At 52.4% G+C, this 19,019-nt stretch overlaps 5 protein-coding genes across 5 annotated transcripts; 3 read left to right on the forward strand and 2 right to left on the reverse strand.

Annotated features, from left to right (window-relative positions):
* Positions 1 to 288: 288 nt before the first annotated feature.
* Positions 289 to 2,340, forward strand: CC1G_01764 (triacylglycerol lipase). Its single transcript, XM_001829032.2, has 4 exons — positions 289 to 993; positions 1,050 to 1,623; positions 1,686 to 1,758; positions 1,813 to 2,340. Exons 1-4 carry the CDS (start codon positions 354 to 356, stop codon positions 2,218 to 2,220), a joined length of 1,695 nt encoding a protein of 564 aa, XP_001829084.1. The 5' UTR covers positions 289 to 353; the 3' UTR covers positions 2,221 to 2,340.
* A 787-nt stretch (positions 2,341 to 3,127) lies between these two features.
* On the forward strand, positions 3,128 to 8,587 carry CC1G_01765 (hypothetical protein; the record flags this gene model as incomplete). Its single annotated transcript, XM_001829033.2, has 8 exons — positions 3,128 to 3,309; positions 3,394 to 3,974; positions 4,031 to 4,160; positions 4,561 to 4,772; positions 4,824 to 4,982; positions 5,032 to 6,077; positions 6,131 to 7,626; positions 7,680 to 8,587. 8 exons carry the CDS (start codon positions 3,128 to 3,130, stop codon positions 8,365 to 8,367), a joined length of 4,494 nt encoding a protein of 1,497 aa, XP_001829085.2. The 3' UTR covers positions 8,368 to 8,587.
* Positions 8,588 to 8,596: 9 nt separating this feature from the next.
* Positions 8,597 to 13,654, reverse strand: CC1G_01766 (U3 snoRNP-associated protein Rrp5; the record flags this gene model as incomplete). Its single annotated transcript, XM_001829034.1, has 14 exons — positions 8,597 to 8,771; positions 8,825 to 8,990; positions 9,050 to 9,203; positions 9,260 to 10,141; positions 10,192 to 10,381; positions 10,429 to 10,490; positions 10,545 to 11,379; positions 11,435 to 11,640; positions 11,690 to 12,028; positions 12,079 to 12,486; positions 12,537 to 12,758; positions 12,807 to 13,217; positions 13,269 to 13,370; positions 13,418 to 13,654. The coding sequence occupies 14 exons, from the start codon at positions 13,652 to 13,654 to the stop codon at positions 8,597 to 8,599; spliced, it is 4,389 nt and encodes a 1,462-aa protein (XP_001829086.1).
* A 123-nt stretch (positions 13,655 to 13,777) lies between these two features.
* CC1G_01767 (splicing factor 3a) lies at positions 13,778 to 14,761 on the forward strand. Its single transcript, XM_001829035.2, has 5 exons — positions 13,778 to 13,839; positions 13,891 to 13,898; positions 13,955 to 14,068; positions 14,119 to 14,502; positions 14,553 to 14,761. Exons 1-5 carry the CDS (start codon positions 13,836 to 13,838, stop codon positions 14,703 to 14,705), a joined length of 663 nt encoding a protein of 220 aa, XP_001829087.1. The 5' UTR covers positions 13,778 to 13,835; the 3' UTR covers positions 14,706 to 14,761.
* Positions 14,762 to 14,974: 213 nt separating this feature from the next.
* Positions 14,975 to 18,382, reverse strand: CC1G_01768 (hypothetical protein; the record flags this gene model as incomplete). Its single annotated transcript, XM_001829036.1, has 2 exons — positions 14,975 to 17,827; positions 17,882 to 18,382. The coding sequence occupies 2 exons, from the start codon at positions 18,380 to 18,382 to the stop codon at positions 14,975 to 14,977; spliced, it is 3,354 nt and encodes a 1,117-aa protein (XP_001829088.1).
* Between the last annotated feature and the right edge of the window lie 637 nt (positions 18,383 to 19,019).

Consider the following 19,019-nt stretch of genomic DNA (forward strand, 5'->3'; position numbering starts at 1 on the left):
GTACTGCTCAGGGTTTGTGACTTTGCCTAATGAATCTGAAATAGCTGCGTCGACCTGGTCCTTTGAGGTTGTCCCTGCGGATGACGGCAGTGTCCCCACATGGACCTGGAACAACAAAAAAGGGTGAAAACATACCATCATCTACTGCTGGGGACGAGGACAGAACAGAGGGGAGCCGCATTTAGTGGAGTGGACCTGACGTTGGACAGTGGGTCCGACCAAGGAACGCTTCAAACGTTCAAGCTCAAGTCAAATTGACGTCACGCTTCATGCCTTCTCCGCGACCATCTCTCAGCGACAGACTTGATGCACTCCTCGACAACCCAAAATCTTCGTCCTCGTCGTCCTCAACAATGCCCCGACCAAAGTCGAGGCCTGTCCTTCGCTGGCTCACTGGCCCCATATCGTCCTCACCTCCATCCCCCGACCTCCGCTCGCTGTCGGAGGCAATGACTGAGCCCATAACACCACCACCTCCAATAAAGACACCCACACCACCACCTTTAGCTCGTTTGCCGCCTTCATTTAGACCGTCCAAGAATCTTACACGTCCACCCCCCTTCTTGGTAGATGGATTGACACGAACGACCCTGCCCACCTCTTCTCTTTCACCGCCGTTACCTGTTTCATCTTCCTCGCAGCCGACCAGTGTCATCCAAACACCTAAAGACGTCCAGAAACCTCCGCCGATTGTGCTCAATCACTCTAGTCTCACAAGAAGTTCTTTGGATTCGTTACGGAGCGTGCAGACAAGGACGTTCTCGGGCGGGTGTGCGACCTCTCTGCATTCTGTGCAGTCACTTGATGTGAGGGAGGAGACTGGTTCAACCGTTCAGCGAAGCAATACCCGGACATCAACGGTTGCTAGTTCTTCGAGCAGTACTACTGCTGCATGGTGGTGGTTCCAGACGGATACGAATAAAGACCACCTTCTGTCGGAGGAGGACCAAGCGGATGGACAGCAGGCGCCTGCGCAGCAGGAAAAGCGTAAATGTGAGTTCTGCGATACTGCTACTATCTGGCCTAAACCTGATTATGTGTTTGTTCAGATACACCCACTGCGAACCCAGTTGTCTTTTGCCATGGTCTACTCGGATTTGATTCGGTGAAAATTGGACCTGCAATTGCCCCTCTCGAGGTCACCCACTGGCGAGGTATCAAGGAAGTTTTAGAGGCCAACGGGACCGAGGTTTTGATTACTCGGGTACCAGCAACAAGTAGTCCAGTCGACCGAGCCAAGGTCCTGGAAGAAAGGATCAATGCCGTCTACCCAGGTCGGAGTGTTCACTTGATAGGACACAGCATGGGAGGATTGGATTGTCGATACCTCACGACGCACCTGACTGATAGGAAGTTCAAGGTTTTATCTGTGACGACCATTGCTACACCACATCGTGGGTCGTCATTTGCAGATCATTTCCTGTACGCGGTTGGAAAGCATCGGCTTCCCCAGGTTTTGGCGTTGTTGGACTTGCTGCCGAACGGGGGAGGGGATGGGAAGGCATTCGAGTTTTTGACGTTGGAGAGTATGAAGAAATTCAACGAGGATACACCTGATGTCGAAGGAGTCAAGTATTTCAGTTGGGGAGCGGTCTATGAACCGGGGTTGATTGACACTTGGAAGTGAGTAGATGAACTTTGTCAGATGGTTTCTCGTTCTCAAATCACCGTCGCTTTTCTGCCAGATACCCACACTCTGTTATCCTTGAACGTGAAGGTCCAAATGATGGACTTGTGTCCATTGAATCGGCCAAATGGGTCAGTCGATTGACATTGTTGTTTGATTTGTATTTGCCTCTGAACAGTCACTAGGGAACGTATCTTGGGACTTTGAGTCAAGTAAACCATCTTGATCTCGTTGGCTGGATCAACGAAGCGAGATACAAATGGGCAGAGATCATGGGCAAGGAGATCAAGTTCAGGCCCGCAACTTTCTATCTGGGTATCGTCGACATGCTGGCAAAGGAAGTCGAAGGTCACATTGACGCTTCAAAGGAGCAAACAAAGAGGATCGAAGAGCAAGCAGATGGAGTAAAGGCCAAAGATGGAGATGCTTCAGGTTCTCGAGGGGCGGGGAAGGGTGATTTTCCCCCTTCGCCAACAACGGAGCAGCAACATGAAAGAGAAGTGCAGGGTCAGATGGTGGAGAGTCTGGATATCGCTGGCGGGAAGGTAGAAGGGGCTGATGCTAAAGGCAAAGGTCGGACACCACGAGACTAAACATTTAGCCTCAATCCTCGTTTTAATAGTAGCTAGTGGTTATTTTTGATTATGAGCACTCTATAATACCGACATCTAATGGATAGCTCTGGCACTGTAGATAATAAATAACTTGGGATCAGCGATGGCTCAAGAAGAATCAAGAAGCGAGTGATGCATCTGCTTTCGAAGACTTGACGTCGATTTCACTCGATGACTTTTCTGCTACTAGGAGCGCTTTACCTGCGCAAATGATTAATGGCGGGCGTAGAACTCCCTGACAAGGGGCCCGTGTTCTAGAGGTCGAGGGGATCCCAGACCCACATAGGAGGCTCAAATTTCCATCAGGGACTGTATTGGTCGGGTGGAGTTAGACCTGGGACGCTAGCGATACCGTTGCGAGGGTAGACGCCGAGCAACGGAGGCTAAACGTGTATCCGATGGTCTTCGAAGGTGCTGGCGGGGAGGAATTTGGTGAAGAGAGTTGGAAGAGAGAAAGATAAGTTTTGAGTAGTAGTAGAGACGAATAGAATTGGATTGAAAGAGGGACAAAGGTGAAAGATAAAGTGGGGAGGTATTTAGATTGTGTATAAACAAGGCCAAAGATGGGTTGGACAGGTTGAGTGAAAATATCTCAGGGTCAGTGTGATACTTGTCTTGAGCCAACTTGGGCGACGACGAGCAGCCAGCCTCTTAATATCTCCTTTTCTCTCTCTTTCTTTTATCATTGTACTCAGAATCTAATCCTCCATCCTCGTCCGCGCCTGCGCCTGCGCCTAAGTTGGCTACAATAATAGCCGGTCTCTACCAACAACTATATCCAATCAGCCACGACGTATAATCCACAACCATTCCGTTCAACCTCTTCGGTGGTTCGTCTCCCGCCTCCAGTTCTAGAAACACAGCAACCCCCGCCAGGGCCAGGAGAATGTCTTTCTTCTCCAGGAAGAAGCATCAACAGCAACAGCCAAGCCAGGCCCCCTCCACCGTCACCGTCGCGCAGACACCGAGCCAGGCATTGGCCCAGCTTAAACAACCTTCCGGTAGCATTGGCGGGAGTAATGACGGCCACGCTATGGGCAGTCTGAAGAACGAGAGCCCGTTGGATTCGTGAGTTTTTGTTCGCTTTCCGCTCTGTCAGTTTGCCATTCTAATATTCATATCGCTCTTCCATTGTCTTAACCACCACCACAGTGCCAGCAATTTCCAACGCCCCTCTCCCACCGCACAATCACAGCGAACAGCAAGTCCCCAGCAGCAACAGCTAGCCACGACTCCGCCGTCACACCAGTCGGTTGGAAATCCAATGGCCCAGCAGCAACAGCAAGCGCCACAGCAACCGCCCCAGCAATCTCAGCGACCGGGCTACCCTTGGGCAGTAAAGCGCCTCAGCCTCCTCCCACCCGCTGTTCTCCCCAAGCCAGGCGCCGTACCACCCTCCTCACCGTCGCCGTCACCTTTCCCACGGTATGGCCACGCCCTGCCCGCCAGCCCTACCGTTGGAGGCGAGCTCTACCTGTTCGGAGGTCTGGTCAGAGAATCAGCAAGGAACGACCTATATGTCATTCACACCAAGGACAACACTGCCCAGTTGGTTCAAACTGCCGGCGAGCCTCCGAGCCCGCGAGTAGGGCACGCCTGTGCTCTCGTGAGCCAGGTATTGATTGTGTGGGGAGGGGACACGAAGATGGACACTTCGATGTCTGGCCCAGCTGGGCGAATGCCTGGACGACCTGGAGACAAGTTGGATGATGCACTGTATCTACTCAACATTTGTGAGCCTTCATATTATTTCTTATCACACTCGGCTAATCCAGCGCTTTGCCACCAGCTATCAAAGAGTGGACCAAGGTTGTGGCAGGTCCAGGACCAATAGGACGGTACGGACATGCTGTGACTATGGTTGGCTCCAGGTTCTTCGTGTTCGGCGGTCAGATTGACGGCGAATTTTTCAACGATTTGTGGGCCTTTGACCTCAATTCACGTTAGTATCTCCTTCTAGACTTGCCTTTCGTTGTTCGAGCTGACTTTGGCCTCCCACTCTGCGCTAATCAATGCACAATTCCCATCCGTGATACGCTTCCTCGACCGAACCTTATGTCGACGCCCGCAATACAGTCCGAACTCGAGCTACTTGGGAATTATACGAGCCCACAACTCCCGAAAAGCCGGCCCAACGAACGGGCCATGCATGTATCACATTTGAGGACAGAATCATCATGTACGTCGCATTCAAGCCGCCTATCAAACTTTCCCATTCCTATCCAATTCGGTCCTCGATTCCAACATTCTTCCTTGATCAATATTCTCCGACAACTTGTGCCTATCGCCTTCTCCGTTTCTGACCCGCTCTTGCTACAGTTTTGGCGGCACTGATGGATCGTATCACTACAATGATACATGGGCCTTTGATCTTAAGACTTGCAGGTGGACAGAACTCCAATGCATTGGGTTCATTCCGTCCCCGAGAGAGGGACATGCCGCTGCATTGGTTGATGACGTCATCTACATATTCGGTGGAAGGGGTGTCGATGGCAAGGATCTGAACGATTTGGCTGCCTTCAAAATTTCCAGTGAGTAGCGCAATTCTAGGAGACTTCGAAAGCGCTGACCCTCCAAAACAGATCAACGATGGTACATGTTCCAAAACATGGGCCCCTCGCCCAGCGGTCGATCTGGCCATGCCATGGCCTCACAAGGAAGTCGGGTGTGGGTTCTTGGAGGCGAGAGTTTTACTCCTTCCGTGAACGAAGACCCAAATAGCTTCCACGTCCTGGACACAAGTCAGTGTCGTGCTGATCCTGTTATTCCTTTTGTTGACCACCCTTGCAGAGCATATCCGGTATCCTGATCCAAATCGAGGACCACCGCCCCCAGCCACTGTACCGCCTGCCAACCAAAACACTGCTAGGAAACCATCGCTGACCGGTTTGGCGGGTAACGGACCTTCACCCGCCCAGCAAGTTGCGCAAAACGCAAGTACAGCCGTGAATGGCCAGCGCTCCATGTCACCTGCGATGGAGAGAGAAAGTATGGAAGACCCTCGTCGCGCCGTTTCTCCTCCCAATGGAAGGTCGACAAAACCCAATGGCGTCGCTCAACCGTCCCAACTGTCTCAACAAGCGCCTATTGGCACACCCGCTTCGTACGATCCCAAGGGAAAGGCCCCTGTGCGCCCCCACAGAGACGAGAATCTTGACCTTGACGATGGCTACGACAATGGCACCACTGAATCTTTCACCGGAAGAGACCGTGCTATGTCGCCCGACGCTGCGCAAAGAGCACGAAGCCCAGCCCAGCAATCACAACACACTGCTGGCAGTCGTGCCATTTCCCCTGACCAGCAACAAGCTCAACAGCAGCCTATGATGTCCGTGGTGAATGGCGTCACTGGGCGCTCTTCGCCTGCCGTGGCACACTCGGCTACTGGGCGTGCCTCCCCTCTCACTACAGGTCGATCGTCACCTCTGACTACGATGGGCAACGCTACTGGTCGCGCCTCTCCCGTCGTCGACAGGGCCAAACCTGCTCAACCTCCCGAAGGCTATTACGCTCAACAGCAAATTGCTCAGCAACAGAACGGTTACCCACGGCCCATGTCCCGTGGCCATGGAGGCAGCGGTTCCGTCGGAAATGTGGCTGCAGACTTGATCCGTGACCTCAAAGCGAAGGATATTGAGCTGGACGACATGAAGAAGCAGATCACTTGGTTGAAGACAGCCCTTTCAAAAGCTAGCAAGGCTGGATTCGTTCCAGAGGAAGATGAAGGTGCCGAAGTACCCCCACTCAACTCCCGAACGTCGCCATTGGACGAGTCGAGCGAAGGGAAATATGCAGAGTTGGCCTTGCGGTTCAAGCAGTTCAAAGCGCAAGTTCAGGTAAGAAAACTGAAATGGTTCCAGAGTCAGTCGGTATTGAATGCTGTGTCCAGGCGTCGATGGTCGAGCAAGCCAGGCAAATGTCGGAGAAGTTGGCGGAGGCCGAACGGGGGAAGACCACTGCTGCACAAGAAGCGGCCTGGTACCGTGCCAAACTAGCGGCTGTCGAGGCTGGTAACGAGAGCGAATCCAGCCGCATGGAACGTGACCGTATCATCGACCTCGAGCGGCATTTGTCTGCTTTGATGAACGAGCGATGGAGCCAGGATAGGATGATGAGGGAAATGAGCGATTCCTTGGCTCTACAAACTATGCTTTACGAGCAAGCTGAAGCGCGAGCCAACGAGGCCGTCAAGCACATCGAAAAGGCCGACGACTCTTACAACCGAACAGTCCAGATGTACAACGATTTGCTCGATCAGCACGATGCCCTCGAAGTCAAGCTTCGCGAAGCTACCGACCGACTACTGCAGCAGAGCTCACTATTGGAACAACGAGAAGCCGACGAAGTCGGCTTACGGAGCCAAGTCGACGAGCTCCTACAAGCACGAGATCAACACGTTCGGGCCCTCGAACAAGCACAAGCTGCTTTGGCGGCCTCTGCATCTCGCACTGAAGAACTCGATCTGCAACACACACGCGCCCAAGAACGTATTCGCCTTCTTGAAGCAGATTTGGCCGAGGCCAAGACCGACTTGGAAAAGAAGACGATGGAGGAACAGATGGCCAGGGAGCGATTGACCGACGTCGAGAACGCCTGGGCCAAGTCTCGCGAAGAAGCCGACTCACTTCGGGCATTGACCACTGGTGGTTTAGGCGAGCTACTCGACTCCCATCGTGGGCTCAAGGCTGATGAAGAGCGAATGCTCCGCGGTCACTCTGAGAAACTGCAAGCTGTCGAGGCGGAGGCTCAACAATTGCGCTTGTTACTTCGCGAAGCGAACAAGCGGGTGGACGATGTCCAGGAGAAACTTAACGAGGAACGACGACGAGGCCACAACCACGAGCTCGAGCAATGCCAACTTCGCGCTCAACTTGTGACTTTGCGCGCCCAGCTTACCCGCGCATTCTCCGAAACCGGCAACCTGCGCAAGGAGCTCGCCGAGAAGGAGAATGCCCTGCAGGAGAAGGGTAAGAGTCTCAACGACGCAAGCGTCAAACTCGCCGTCCTTCGCGGCTACGCCTCTGAGAACGGGGTCTCCGTGGAGGAGGACGACTTACGCCCCTCGTCACGTGCTAACGGTGCCGCTTCCCCTGTGGTCCAAGACCTGGAATCCCGACTCGCTGAGAAGACTCGTCAACATGATAACCTCCAACGTGAACTTGTCCAGGTCAACAGGAAATTCCGCGATGCAGAAGCCCAGGTTACCGACCTTTCCATTCAGCTCAACCAAGCCCGATCAGGTCAAAGTCCAACGAACAACGGCGACGCTGACACTGATGCTCGTGTGGCCGAGATGGAGAAGAAGCTGGAGGAGACTGAGCGAACCTACAAGGACCGGCTGCATCAGATGGAGGAGGACTACCAGATCGCTGTTCATTACGTCAAGTAAGTGTCTGCTGTGCCGTTTCCTTCTTGCCTTGACGCTTATGCCTCCGTAGGGGAACTGAGAAAATGATGCGCAAAATGCGTGATGAGCTGAACAAACAGAAGAACATCAACCAGCAACTGCAGTCGGAGGCTGAAGGTCACAAACGCTCCGGGTCTAGGTCCGTGAACGGCCGCAACACTCCTTCTGAAGATGACTCTGGACTCCGCGCACAACTGGTTGACACGCAACGTCAGGCCCAGCGTATTCAGAACGAGAACAAGGAACTTCGTCTCCGCCTGGAAAGCCTGGAGAAGGACTTGTCCAACCTTCGCGAGTCCCTCGTTTCCTCGCAACGAGAGTCAGACGACCGAATGCTCCAGATCGATGAGCTCAACCATGAAGTCGAGCGACTTAAGGCTTCTCTGGTCATTGCCCGTGGTGGTCACGACGAGACCCTTCTCGAGAAGCTGAGCAGCGAAAATACTACCCTCCGTCGCGAAAACGAACAGTTACAACACAAGATCCGTCTACTCCTAGAGGTTGACCAATCGCCATTCGGTCAACGACCCTTGTCGGGTGTTTCTGGACGCAGAGCAAGCACGTCAAGTTCAGAGAATGCCCTCGCCTTTGAGCACCTATCCAACGAACTCGAAGACTGGCAAAGGCAGCTGGCTAGCTCGATGAGCACGCGCAGACCGCTGAGCGACTTCGACTCGACCCCAACAGGACCTGAGAGAGCCAGGTCTCCTCGGTCATAACATTCGTTCCTTTCATCTATGTATATCTTGTATATACCCCTTGTGCGCGTCGTTTTCATACATTCGTTTGGATTTTGTCACAGTACAGTATTTGCTCCTTTTACTCATATGCTTTGTCTTGGTATTCACGTAGTCATTTTCTCGTTCGTTCAAAATTATATAGCTCATGACTGTCACGCTCCAGATATTATCCGTATTTATTAGCCTCAAAACCATCGTTACATTGTACTCATGATGCGTTATCCGACGCCGCAGCTTTTTGAGTCCATTCCACTGCCTTTCGCTTCACGTTCTCGACGCCTTCATCATCTCCAAGACGTTTCTCGAGGTCAAGCCACTTTTTGAAAAAGGATTTGGCCTTGTGACTGGTCATTTTGAGTGTAAGAACGCGCTCGAAAAGGTTGCTGAAATAACTGGTCAGTCGTGACAAGTCTTTGAGCGGGGTATTTGCACTCACCGAATTGCTGGAATGTTCTGCTGAACACCCTCCATGTCGATGTACACGGACCAAAGGTCCCACCGCTTTGGATGAGAATCGACGATTCCTTCGAATAGGGTTCGGCCGCGCTCAGGCTCGCCTAGCTTGTATTCCAACTGAGCGAACCTAGAGATAGTCTTGAGGTCTGTTGTGCGCAAAGATTGTCGATTGGTCGGACACGGTGGAAATTTGGCTTGGACTCACGCTTTCGCTTTTCGAGACTTTGTAGACTGCGAGGCAGTAACTTTCTCGACTCCTCCAACTTCCCAAGTTTTAGGTAGTGCTCGCTGAACAGGGTCCAGACCTTGCAACTCTTGCCGAATTTCTTGCAAGTACGCTGGAATTGTTGTTCCGCTTTCTGTAGAAAAAGTTCTGTTGAGAAAGCTCCAAGATGCCTATGGCAGTTCAGCTCACCTCGGGCTTGCCGGATTGGTCAAAAATGGCTGCCAGACGAAGATGAATAGTCTTCGAATCATTCGCTCTTGCTGCATCCTTGAAAGTGGCCTCCAACGACTCCTCCGTTCCGTACACATTCTCCAAGTTGAGAAGTGCAATCCAAACGTTGAGGCGCTCTTGTTCTTCGCGGAAGTTGATGGTCTGAATTGCTCTCTTGGCGATTTCTCGTGCCTTGTCGACTTCGGAGATCTGGAGTTGGAAAGACATGTACTGGATCCAGAGGTAAGAGAAGTTCGGTGAGCCAAGGAGAAGACGTTCGAAATCAGAGTTGGAGTCCGGCAACTTGGTGTGCATGTCGGCCGTGAGGTCTTGCTGAATCTCTTTTTTCCTCTTCTTCCTCCTTTTCTTCGACCCATCTTCATGCTCATCGTCAGAAGATTCGTCGGCCTCGCTCTCATCCCCCGATTCTTGATTCTGGTCGAACCACTGGAATCCACCTGATAGAGTCAGTGATGGAGCGGATGTCGAGGGCTGTTGGGATTGCGAAGGTTTTGTTGCCGATGGAGTTGGCATGGCCAAAGAGGTGTCATCCAAATCGACTTGCATTGCGTCGTCGTCACTGTCGGATGCCTCATCCTTATCACTAGGCCCTTCTTGATGTTCTCCCTCTTCTTCACCTTCAGATTCATCGTCAGTGATGACTCCAAACGACTCCGGGGCCTCAGCTTGGGAGCCGTCCTCCTCTTCGTCCTCTTCGAAGTCGCCTTCACCAAAGAGGGAAGGTTTCAAGCTCAAGGAAATGCGGCCCTTCTCTGACGCGATGACAGCAGCTTTCACAAGGTCTCCGACTCTGAATTGGCGCAGAGCTTCTGCGACATCGGCGTCCGGATTATCAGAGAGCTGTAGGGGTGTTAACTTCAGCTTCGCGTAGACGGAAAGAACCAGCTTACCTGAGTCTTGTGGCAGAGGCCAGTCAGCTTTGTTCCCTTGATTTCGATGAACAGCCCATAGTGCTCAATTCGCTTGATGACACCGCTAATCTTTTGGCCCTCTTTGACGGTGTCTTTGAGAGACTTCTTCTCTCGAGATAGGTCGCCAGATTTGAAGGTTAGCTCCACTTGGTTGTTATCGACGTCGATGCTGATAACGATTGAGTAAATGGTGGATTTAGAACTATAGCTACTTACCTCAGAACTCTGCCTTTGACCAGCTGTCGTTCTTTGAACCGAGGTTTCCAGTCTTTGACATACTGTCGAGGACAAATAAGCCTTGAGCGTATCATTAGTCAGGAAAAGCACCATACCTCGTCGAAGAGTTCGCGGATCTGAACACGAGCGTCAATGCCTCTGCCAATGGTAACGAACAGGCCCTGGTTTGCAATGTTCTTGACGAAACCGCGGACGGTATCCCCGACTTGGAGGTCCGAGAGCTCGCTTATCTCCCGGTCAGTGACATCGTGACTCTTATTCGGCAAGAGTCGAGATTCACGAGTGGAGAGAGTAAGCTGCTGCTTGTCCTTGTCAACGCGCACCACCGAAGCGGTAATCAACGAGTCCACAGGAGGGAAGGCCTTGTCGACGTCGTAATCGTCAGCAGTATCGGTAGGGTGGAGAATGCCACTGATTTTGGAAGTGATCTTAACCAGGGCGCCCTGTTTGGTATGTCGAAGAACACGACCGCCTACTTGCTGTCCAACCGCGACAGTCTCCAGTGACACCTGTCCTTTCAGCGGTGCAGCAGCCTTGGGTTTGGGTTTCGTGGTGACGATGACGATGCCTTTCTCTGGATTCTTCGTGGCCACGATCAAGTCCTCAATGGAATCGCCCGGCTTGACCAGTTTGTGAACTTGGGCAGGAGAGATGTTTCGGTGGCTGGCTAGACTCTTGACGGTCAGAAGAGCGCGAACTTTAGTGGGTTGCAATGTGATAACGATGTGTTCAGCATGAACTTCCGCGATAGTTCCCCCTACGGCCTCTCCTTCTTCAACGACGTTGACATCCACCACGGGCGTCTGGCTCACGGCTGCTTGCCGGATGCTCGCAGTGATACGACCTTGCTCCCGGTCAACGGATTGTATCCTAACACGGACAGCTCTTCCAACCGAGAATGCATCAGCAAGCTTGACAGTGTGCGACTCGCTGTATTGCAGGTGTTAGGACAATATTTAACATATCAGTCAACTCGACGACACACCTCGCTTCTTTAGCGGACACAGAGGCCTTTAGATTGTTGAAGAATTCGACCATCAGGTGCTTTTCGAGTACTTTGAAGATGACACCATGCGTGACAGTTCCGACCTTTACATCCCCAACATTGGAGACAATCGGTAGATCAGATTCAAGTAGTGTTTTCTTCGCGGTCAAGGATATACGTTTGCGGTCCGAGTCGACAACTAACACCTAGGAGGAGACTGTCAGGGGAGACCAACGACAATTTCACCAGACGTACTTTGCATTTGATAGGATTACCGGGTTTGAATCGTCGAGTGGGGTGCTTCAATCTGATGTCCGCAAAGTGATTGGGCCAGATGACACCGTCAATGTTGCCGGATAGAGAAACGAAGATTGCCGAATCCGAGACGCTCTTGATTGTGCCCTTGACAATCTCGCCGGGTTTGAAGTCCTCCAGTTGCAAGAATTTTTGTTCGAAAATTGAAGGTTTCAAAGACAGTTGTAATAGGCCGTCGAAAGAATGGTATCCCGTCACACGTGCCCTGTGCAAGGTATTTACTTTCCATGGCCCGGTGGGAGACACGCTGGGAAGATGGTCGTCGGAGATGTGTGAAATCTGAAGGCAGGATGAGTGACGGGAACCACGTTAAGAACCGAACTCCTTACATGTGCAAACCCTTCCTGCCCTGGAGCAACTTCCAGGAAAAGACCTCGCTCAGGTTCAACCTTGACCACCTTGACAGAGTCCAGTATATGGCCAAATGGATAGGCTTCTTCAAGGCGCTGCGTCGAGGCAGGGTTTTCATCCGATAACTGAACATTGGCGAGGCCGACAATGTGCTCGGCGAGCGCTACCGCGAGCCGAGGTGGCTCTGTCGAATATTGGTATAACACCCTTCCCTTGACCTTCTGACCAATTTTTGGCGGCCCGCTTCTCCTCAGGTGAATGCGATCAACAGAGCCTTCGAAGAAGCCGAGAATTTGCAGGATAACACCGTCGGCGCCGACATCGGTCACAAGTGCTTGAACCAAGGACCCAGGAATGATAGAGGTAACGGAGGAGACTTCCGTAATCTTTGGCAAAGTGAGGAGACGTTGCGATTCAGAGAGCTGAGGATACTGACCGCAGATGATGTGAACGTTGAAGGCGAAGCGGTAACAGTGCACGTCCTCTTGTTCGCAGCGAGCTTCGATACTGTGACGTTGCAGAGTTGTCCTACAGCGAGCTTGGAGCTGCCCTCGACTTCCTTGGCATCCTTGAAGGACAGGAATCCATCGGCATTCGGGATACCTAGGTCTAGGATGTAACCATGGTCTTCAACACTTTTCACCGCAGCTGTCAAAGTCTGTGAAGAGAATAAGAATTGGTTCAAAGTTCACGAAGCTTGACGTACGAATCCAGACTTCAAATCATCGACTCGCACTCCCTCGTTCACTAGGTCAGGCGAAAGCGATAGTTCCACCCGTTTACACAACTTTGCCAACTCGTCCCGCGACCTGTACAGCCCTGACGGGTCACTTGCGCCGCCCTGGAAGGTCGCCGTAACCACTGCCCTAACATACTGCCCGATAGCGAACATTTGGCCGAGGTCTGGTGTCGTCTGTCGGGGCCTGTCTTCTTCCCCATCTGAGTCTGAATCCTCCATATCTTCATCTTCGTCCATTCGCTCAAGCTGCTGCGTGTATTCGCGAGAGATGTTGGTGATAGGTATATGACCCAATAGTTGATTTGGAAGAGATACAAGCAAGGTCAATGGGAGGATCCCAACAATTTGACCCATAATCTTCATCCCAGGGTTCAGGCGCTAAAGGTGATGTGAATATAAGGAACTGACGTGGATTTACTTGAACAATACCTTGTAGTTCAGGTGCTCTATCCGAATTTTGTCCTTTTTTCCCTCCTTGGACGTGGACTTCTCAGTAGTCTTTTTGCGTTTCTTGGAGGGCTTTGCCGATTCCTGTATATTGTGAGCAGGTTGGAGGCTCATATAGAGTGCGTTCGCACCTTGAATAGCTCAGCATCTGCCTCTTTGGCAGCCTCCGCACGGATAGTCTTTACTTCCAAAGCGGTCAGCGACGACCCCCCGCCTCTTGGAAAGTCAATCTCGTCCGCATTGAGGAGGGAGCTCGTGGGTTGGGCGGGTTGCAGATTTTCCTTTGGCTTTACGCTGTCTTCATTTTTGCGTTTCTTCGCCTTGTGTGATGTCGATGAATCTTCCAAGGCCCGCTTTTGTGAAACCATTTCACTGGTTCCAAAGGGTTAAGTTGCGGTAGAGGTTGAGGACAGAATTTTTTGATCGCGAATCAAAAAGGAAATGCTCGTGTACTGGCCGCGCCCATGCCAAGCGCTGACAAACCCCCTCACCCCTTGCCTTCTACTTTCAACATCTCTGGCTTCGACCAGCTTGCCGCGCAATTAAATCATGGGTACGTGAAGACTACAATATTTATACGATGCCCTACTGACATACTATGAAGATTACCAGGTTAGTGAAGCAGCAATTCATGCTCTGTCAACTACACCGGCTGAACCTCTGTACAGAATCGTGTTGGCTCCAAGTTCGGAGGCGGTGGTGTCGCGGGCGCGTCTGAATCGAATGTAGACAGACGAGAACGTCTGCGAAAGCTTGCCTTGGAGACAATCGACCTTGCCAAGGTGCGTAACTCATATACTGAACTCCAAGCGTTTACTCATCCACAATCCAGGACCCCTACATCCTTCGCAACCACCTTGGTTCACTAGAATGTCGTCTCTGCTTAACGTTACACACAAACGAAGGCTCCTACCTTGCCCATACACAAGGAAAGAAACATCAAACGAACCTTGCGCGTCGTGCAGCCCGAGATGCGAAAGAAACACAGTTAACGGTCACTCCCGCACAAAGCAATGTGCAACGAAAAGTCTTCTTGAAGATTGGACGGCCTGGCTATCGCGTCACTAAAATACGTGATAGGGACACTGGAAAGGAGGGCATGATGGTCCAGGTCCATTTGCCTCAAATCAAGCCCGGGGTTATGCCACGGCGGAGGTTCATGAGTGCATGGGAGCAGAAAAGGGAGCCACCGAACAAGGCATACCAATACCTCATTGTGAGTTACTCATTGCGTGTTTCTCGAATGAACCCTCATGCTGTCCTCAGGTTGCTGCAGAACCTTATGAGACGATCGCATTCCGCATCCCCGCACGAGAGATCGAAGATGAGAGCGACGACGCTGGTCACTGGAATTGGTCGCACTGGGACCCAGACACCAAGCAATACAGCTTCCAATTCATGTTCCGCCTTCAATACTAACTTCCTTTGTACATTTATTTTGTCTCTTTTTGTAATCCCATTGTATATTGAGCCCAGGTCTTGTGTGTGCTACAGGGTCCATAAACTGTGCTAAAAGCCAAGTCCAGAAAATCGAAGAGAGAGAAAGACGTCTAATGGTTAAACAACATCGGAAACGAAAGCTAGAGGTATACACAAGGATATTACATCGTCTGTAAAAGCGAAGTTGGTAATACATAAGGTATATGTCGTGAATGTCGTGCGTGAATCGTCGATAATGATACACATCATCACAGGTTTGTTCGGCGCTTGCTCAGCCTTTTCGCGCCTGGCTTAGGACGAGGGGGTTCCGGAGGGAGGATGACAGGCTCGAACCTCAGAGGTTCTGAAGGAGCAATCTCTCCGGGTCGCGGTACGGGAGGAATGTAACTATTCCTTTTCTTCAGCTTACGACCGGCGGCGGAAGTAGAATCCAGTTTTGATTCTTGCGAAAGAATAGGGAGAAGGACATTAGGCGGTGAAGGCTCTCGACTCGCTAACATCGATTGGGGAGGAGCAGGGACCCCTGGTGCCGATGATGGATGTTGCACTGGCTCAGGGCGAGGACGGAAGATCCCCGAATACAGCTGCTTTCCTGCGGCAGCCTGCTGCTGAACCATGTTCTGATACTGGGGTTGGAGAGGCGTTGGCATGACGAGCTTCTTGGGCAGATGTCTATGCACGGGAGGTGGTCGAAGAGCCATGGAAGAAGGGGCGTAGGATGTGATTGATCTGGCACGGTTGCTTGCGCTGTCTTCTGGGCGAAGAGATGACGCATTATCGGGAAAATAACGTGGCTGTTGTTGCGATGGTGGAACGCTGGGTCGGGACATCGGCGGGCGAGCTTGCCTTGCATTTTCTTGCTCGGGTGGTTGAGGGAAAGGTGGGTTCGGCTGAGGAGAAGGTGACTTGATTCCTCCATAAGCTTCCATATCCTCTTTGTCTGGCCCAGCTTGGAAGGTGGGTTCAACAGCGTTCACAACTCGCAGAGGTCGTCGCTCCTCTTCTGATTCGGTCGATGAACGGGGCGTAGTCTCCTTCGGGTGTGCTGGGATTTGCCCATTTCCCCTATTTGTGGGCATATACGCAGGGGGCTGACGGTTGGGTTTGGTCGAGACGGCTGAGCCATTTTCCATTTCCTGACTGCCAGGGCTTCGATTAGTTGGTGGTGGGACCTGTCCTCCGTTGAATGTGAGAGACGACATCTGAGACGCAGGCATCAAAGGTGTCCTATTTTGGGGGTTAGGCGCATGCGTAGCCGGCTTGAGGCTTGCGGGGACCTGATAAGCGACAGGCTGTATCTTCGTGCCAGGTGGGTAGAGATGTTGAGGATACACCTGTCCAACTTCGACGCGGATGTGCGAACCGTACGGTGCACTGGGCACGTTGCTCGAGTGGGACGGTACACGAGAGGACTTGGACCTATTCGGCGACTGAGAAGGAGCGACGTTGACCTTGCGTGATTTACCGAGTGGTTTGTCATCCTCCTGAATTGGCGAAAGTTGTGAACGCGAAGAACTTGCGACACTGGCTCTACTCTGCGACCGTGCTGCATAGATGATGTTCGAGCGGGAATCTTGTATGGAAGGGGCCGGTCGTTTCTTAGATGCAGGCTGCGCTGGTTGAGGGTAACGATCGAATGTTTCCGAGCCGAAGTTATGCATGAGGGTGGGTATCGAGGGAAAGGCCGGCGGGATCATCTGTTGCTGCCTCTTCGGATCCGTCTTCTTCTTGAGCAACATGAGGGCGGTTACAGCTGGCTTGCTATGGGGCACCACTGCTGAATGGCCGTCGTCCGCCTTGTTGCTGGAATAGGACTGGTAGCTGCCTGAGGATAGGCGAGTCGATATGGTGTCACTTCTTTGCAGTGGTTTCTGCACCCCTGCAGGTCGCCGATCGACCGGACTTTCAGTGTTTCCAGAACGAAGGTGAGGAGGAACGTAAGTAGGCTCGGGACGTTGCGCAGGAGGGAACGTAGTGATATCTGGAGAAATCGGGGGATTAGGTGGGAGCTGTTTATCATATCGTGCTGCTCGAGAAGCATGGATCTGAGTTGATGCAACACCGACGTCATCGACTTCAGGTTTCGCAGAAACCTCGTCAGGCAAAATATCGACCCTGTTCGTCAGTGGTTGACTAGTTGATATGGGAATCTGTATCGCTTCGCCGATCCGTTCCTGGTCGAGATCCTTTAGTTTCGGTGGTGAGGTGTCCTCGACGTGGAGTTGAGCATGCTCGTCCTCCTTGGCAGTTGTGATGTCAGTTCGCACACCTGCCTCCGCAACTGGGACAGCCGCTGGCGTAACTGGGAGCTCCTCGTCTCTTTGAACCAGTGTTTCTTCAGAACCTGCACCAGCGTGTAGGCGGGGTCGTGGGGATAACGAATCAGCGGAGGCGTCTTCATGCGGTGATTCGAGTAGGTGGGTAAGGTCCTCTGTCTGTACACCAGCCGGAAGTCCGTCGAATTGGTTGTTCCTGACGGCTCCAGCTCCATGAGCGTGGAACTCGTCCTCCGACATAGGGATGAGACGGGGGAGGGGCATGAACGAATCGTCGTTAACATCATCGTTTGTTGGCTGGTGGGCTGCAGAAGGGTGCTCGAGACTTTTCGGGTCGTAAGGGTCGAACTCGGGTTCGAGCTCTTCGATCTGGGTGGGTTCCACGACTGGTATTACTTCACTACCAGCCACCTCTACCCACTCTTCTTCCTCCTCCTCCTCCCGTTGATGATTTCCGTGGGCGGCGGGTGGGGGGCTGTCTTCACTGGCCTCTTTGAGCATGGCCAGACCTATCACCGACATGGGGTCGAAAGGGGGCCCATCCAGTGGGTTATCGTTCGCAGCAGCCGGGTTACGATTCCTTCGTCCATTCTTCGCTGGATTGTTATGGAACGGGATTTGGTTGTAGTTCTGGTGTCTCGGAGGGATGGTGGGCTCAGATGCGAATGGCTGCGCAGCAGTCGACTCGGACTGAGGTGGGAGCGGTGAGACGATGTTTCGGAAACGAGGCGCTTTGCGTTGTTCCCGCTTGAAATTGCGAGGGAGGAGTTGGCCGGGTTCAAGGTTCAAAGGAACGCCATCAGGGGCTTTGGGCAGTTCGTATAGCTGCGCGGTTTATGATTTAGAAGGGTGGATGTATATGGTAACAGAAGGACTCACATGCCCGCTTGTCTTCAAGGTCTTTTCGTGATACTGATACAAGCGCCCGTCATTCTGATAACCTAGTGGCATGCGCGAAGAGGAACCAAGTATAGCTTTGATACCTTCGTAGGGGCCGTCGTGGTGTAGAGAGATGCCAAATAGGTTGCTCTCATCCAACTCGTCGATTCTGTCCAAGTCATGCTTCCGTTTCAGATTGGCTGTGCGGTCTTGTGAGGCCGTCGTGATTGGCGATGGCGATGCGATGTTCCGGTCCCCGGCTTCTGATACCTGTGGTCGTGGTGCGGCTTGGCGTGGTTGGGGCGCTGAGTTGTGCCGTTGCAGTTGAGGCTGCTGCTCCTGTCGTCCCAGGGTTTCGAGAGTGACATGTCCATCATGGCTCTGGCTCGTCTTGTGCGTCTTCCCATTAATATCCTTGTTCCCTCTCTTCTTCGTCAACACCCCAAGTCGTTTCACTAACTTGTTTCGCTCAGGCTCCGCCTGCGGGCCTGAGGTGACCATCGATGTGGGTGGTGGTGGAGATAAGATATGAAGACTGGAGGCAGGGTCGTGGCCGTGGACTTTGGTATTTGTGGAAGCGCGGAACCGGTGTGTCGAGGATGGACCATGGCTATTGTCGCCCGCACTGCTAAGCGACATAGGGGAGTTGGGTGGTTGTATCAGCTCAACTTCCGAATCTGAATTCGAATCGCTATTGTTGTCCAAGGCTGTCCTCGCAACTGGTTGCCGTCGCCGTCGACCCAAAGTAGGATGCCCAGGGGGAAGCTGTTGAAGGGTCTGTCCCGTGACATAGTTATATGGATTGGATAAAGGGTCTGCTGAAAAGGCGCTATCCTCTAACAGGGACGGCGGCAAATTGAGCGTCTTGGGTGGAATCCGTCGAGGGGTTTGTGAGGATTTGGGAATTCGAAGGCGTAGCTTCATCGACGACAGCGTCAACGTCGTGGCAGGAGCGCAAGAACGGCACCCATTCGCTAGGGGAAGACCGGGATTCTTTACTGCGTGCTGTGGACCGACTCTTTTAAGATTTACCCTCCGGCAAACATCCACGTTTCTCTCTTGCCTGATCGGATAGGTGTTTTTAAGACATCTACATTGATAGTACGGAACCGCAGGCTAATCCTCAGCCGAATGGACT

Source organism: Coprinopsis cinerea (genome assembly GCF_000182895.1).
Source record: "Coprinopsis cinerea okayama7#130 chromosome 1 map unlocalized cont3.1, whole genome shotgun sequence".
Classification (NCBI taxonomy): domain Eukaryota; kingdom Fungi; phylum Basidiomycota; class Agaricomycetes; order Agaricales; family Psathyrellaceae; genus Coprinopsis; species Coprinopsis cinerea.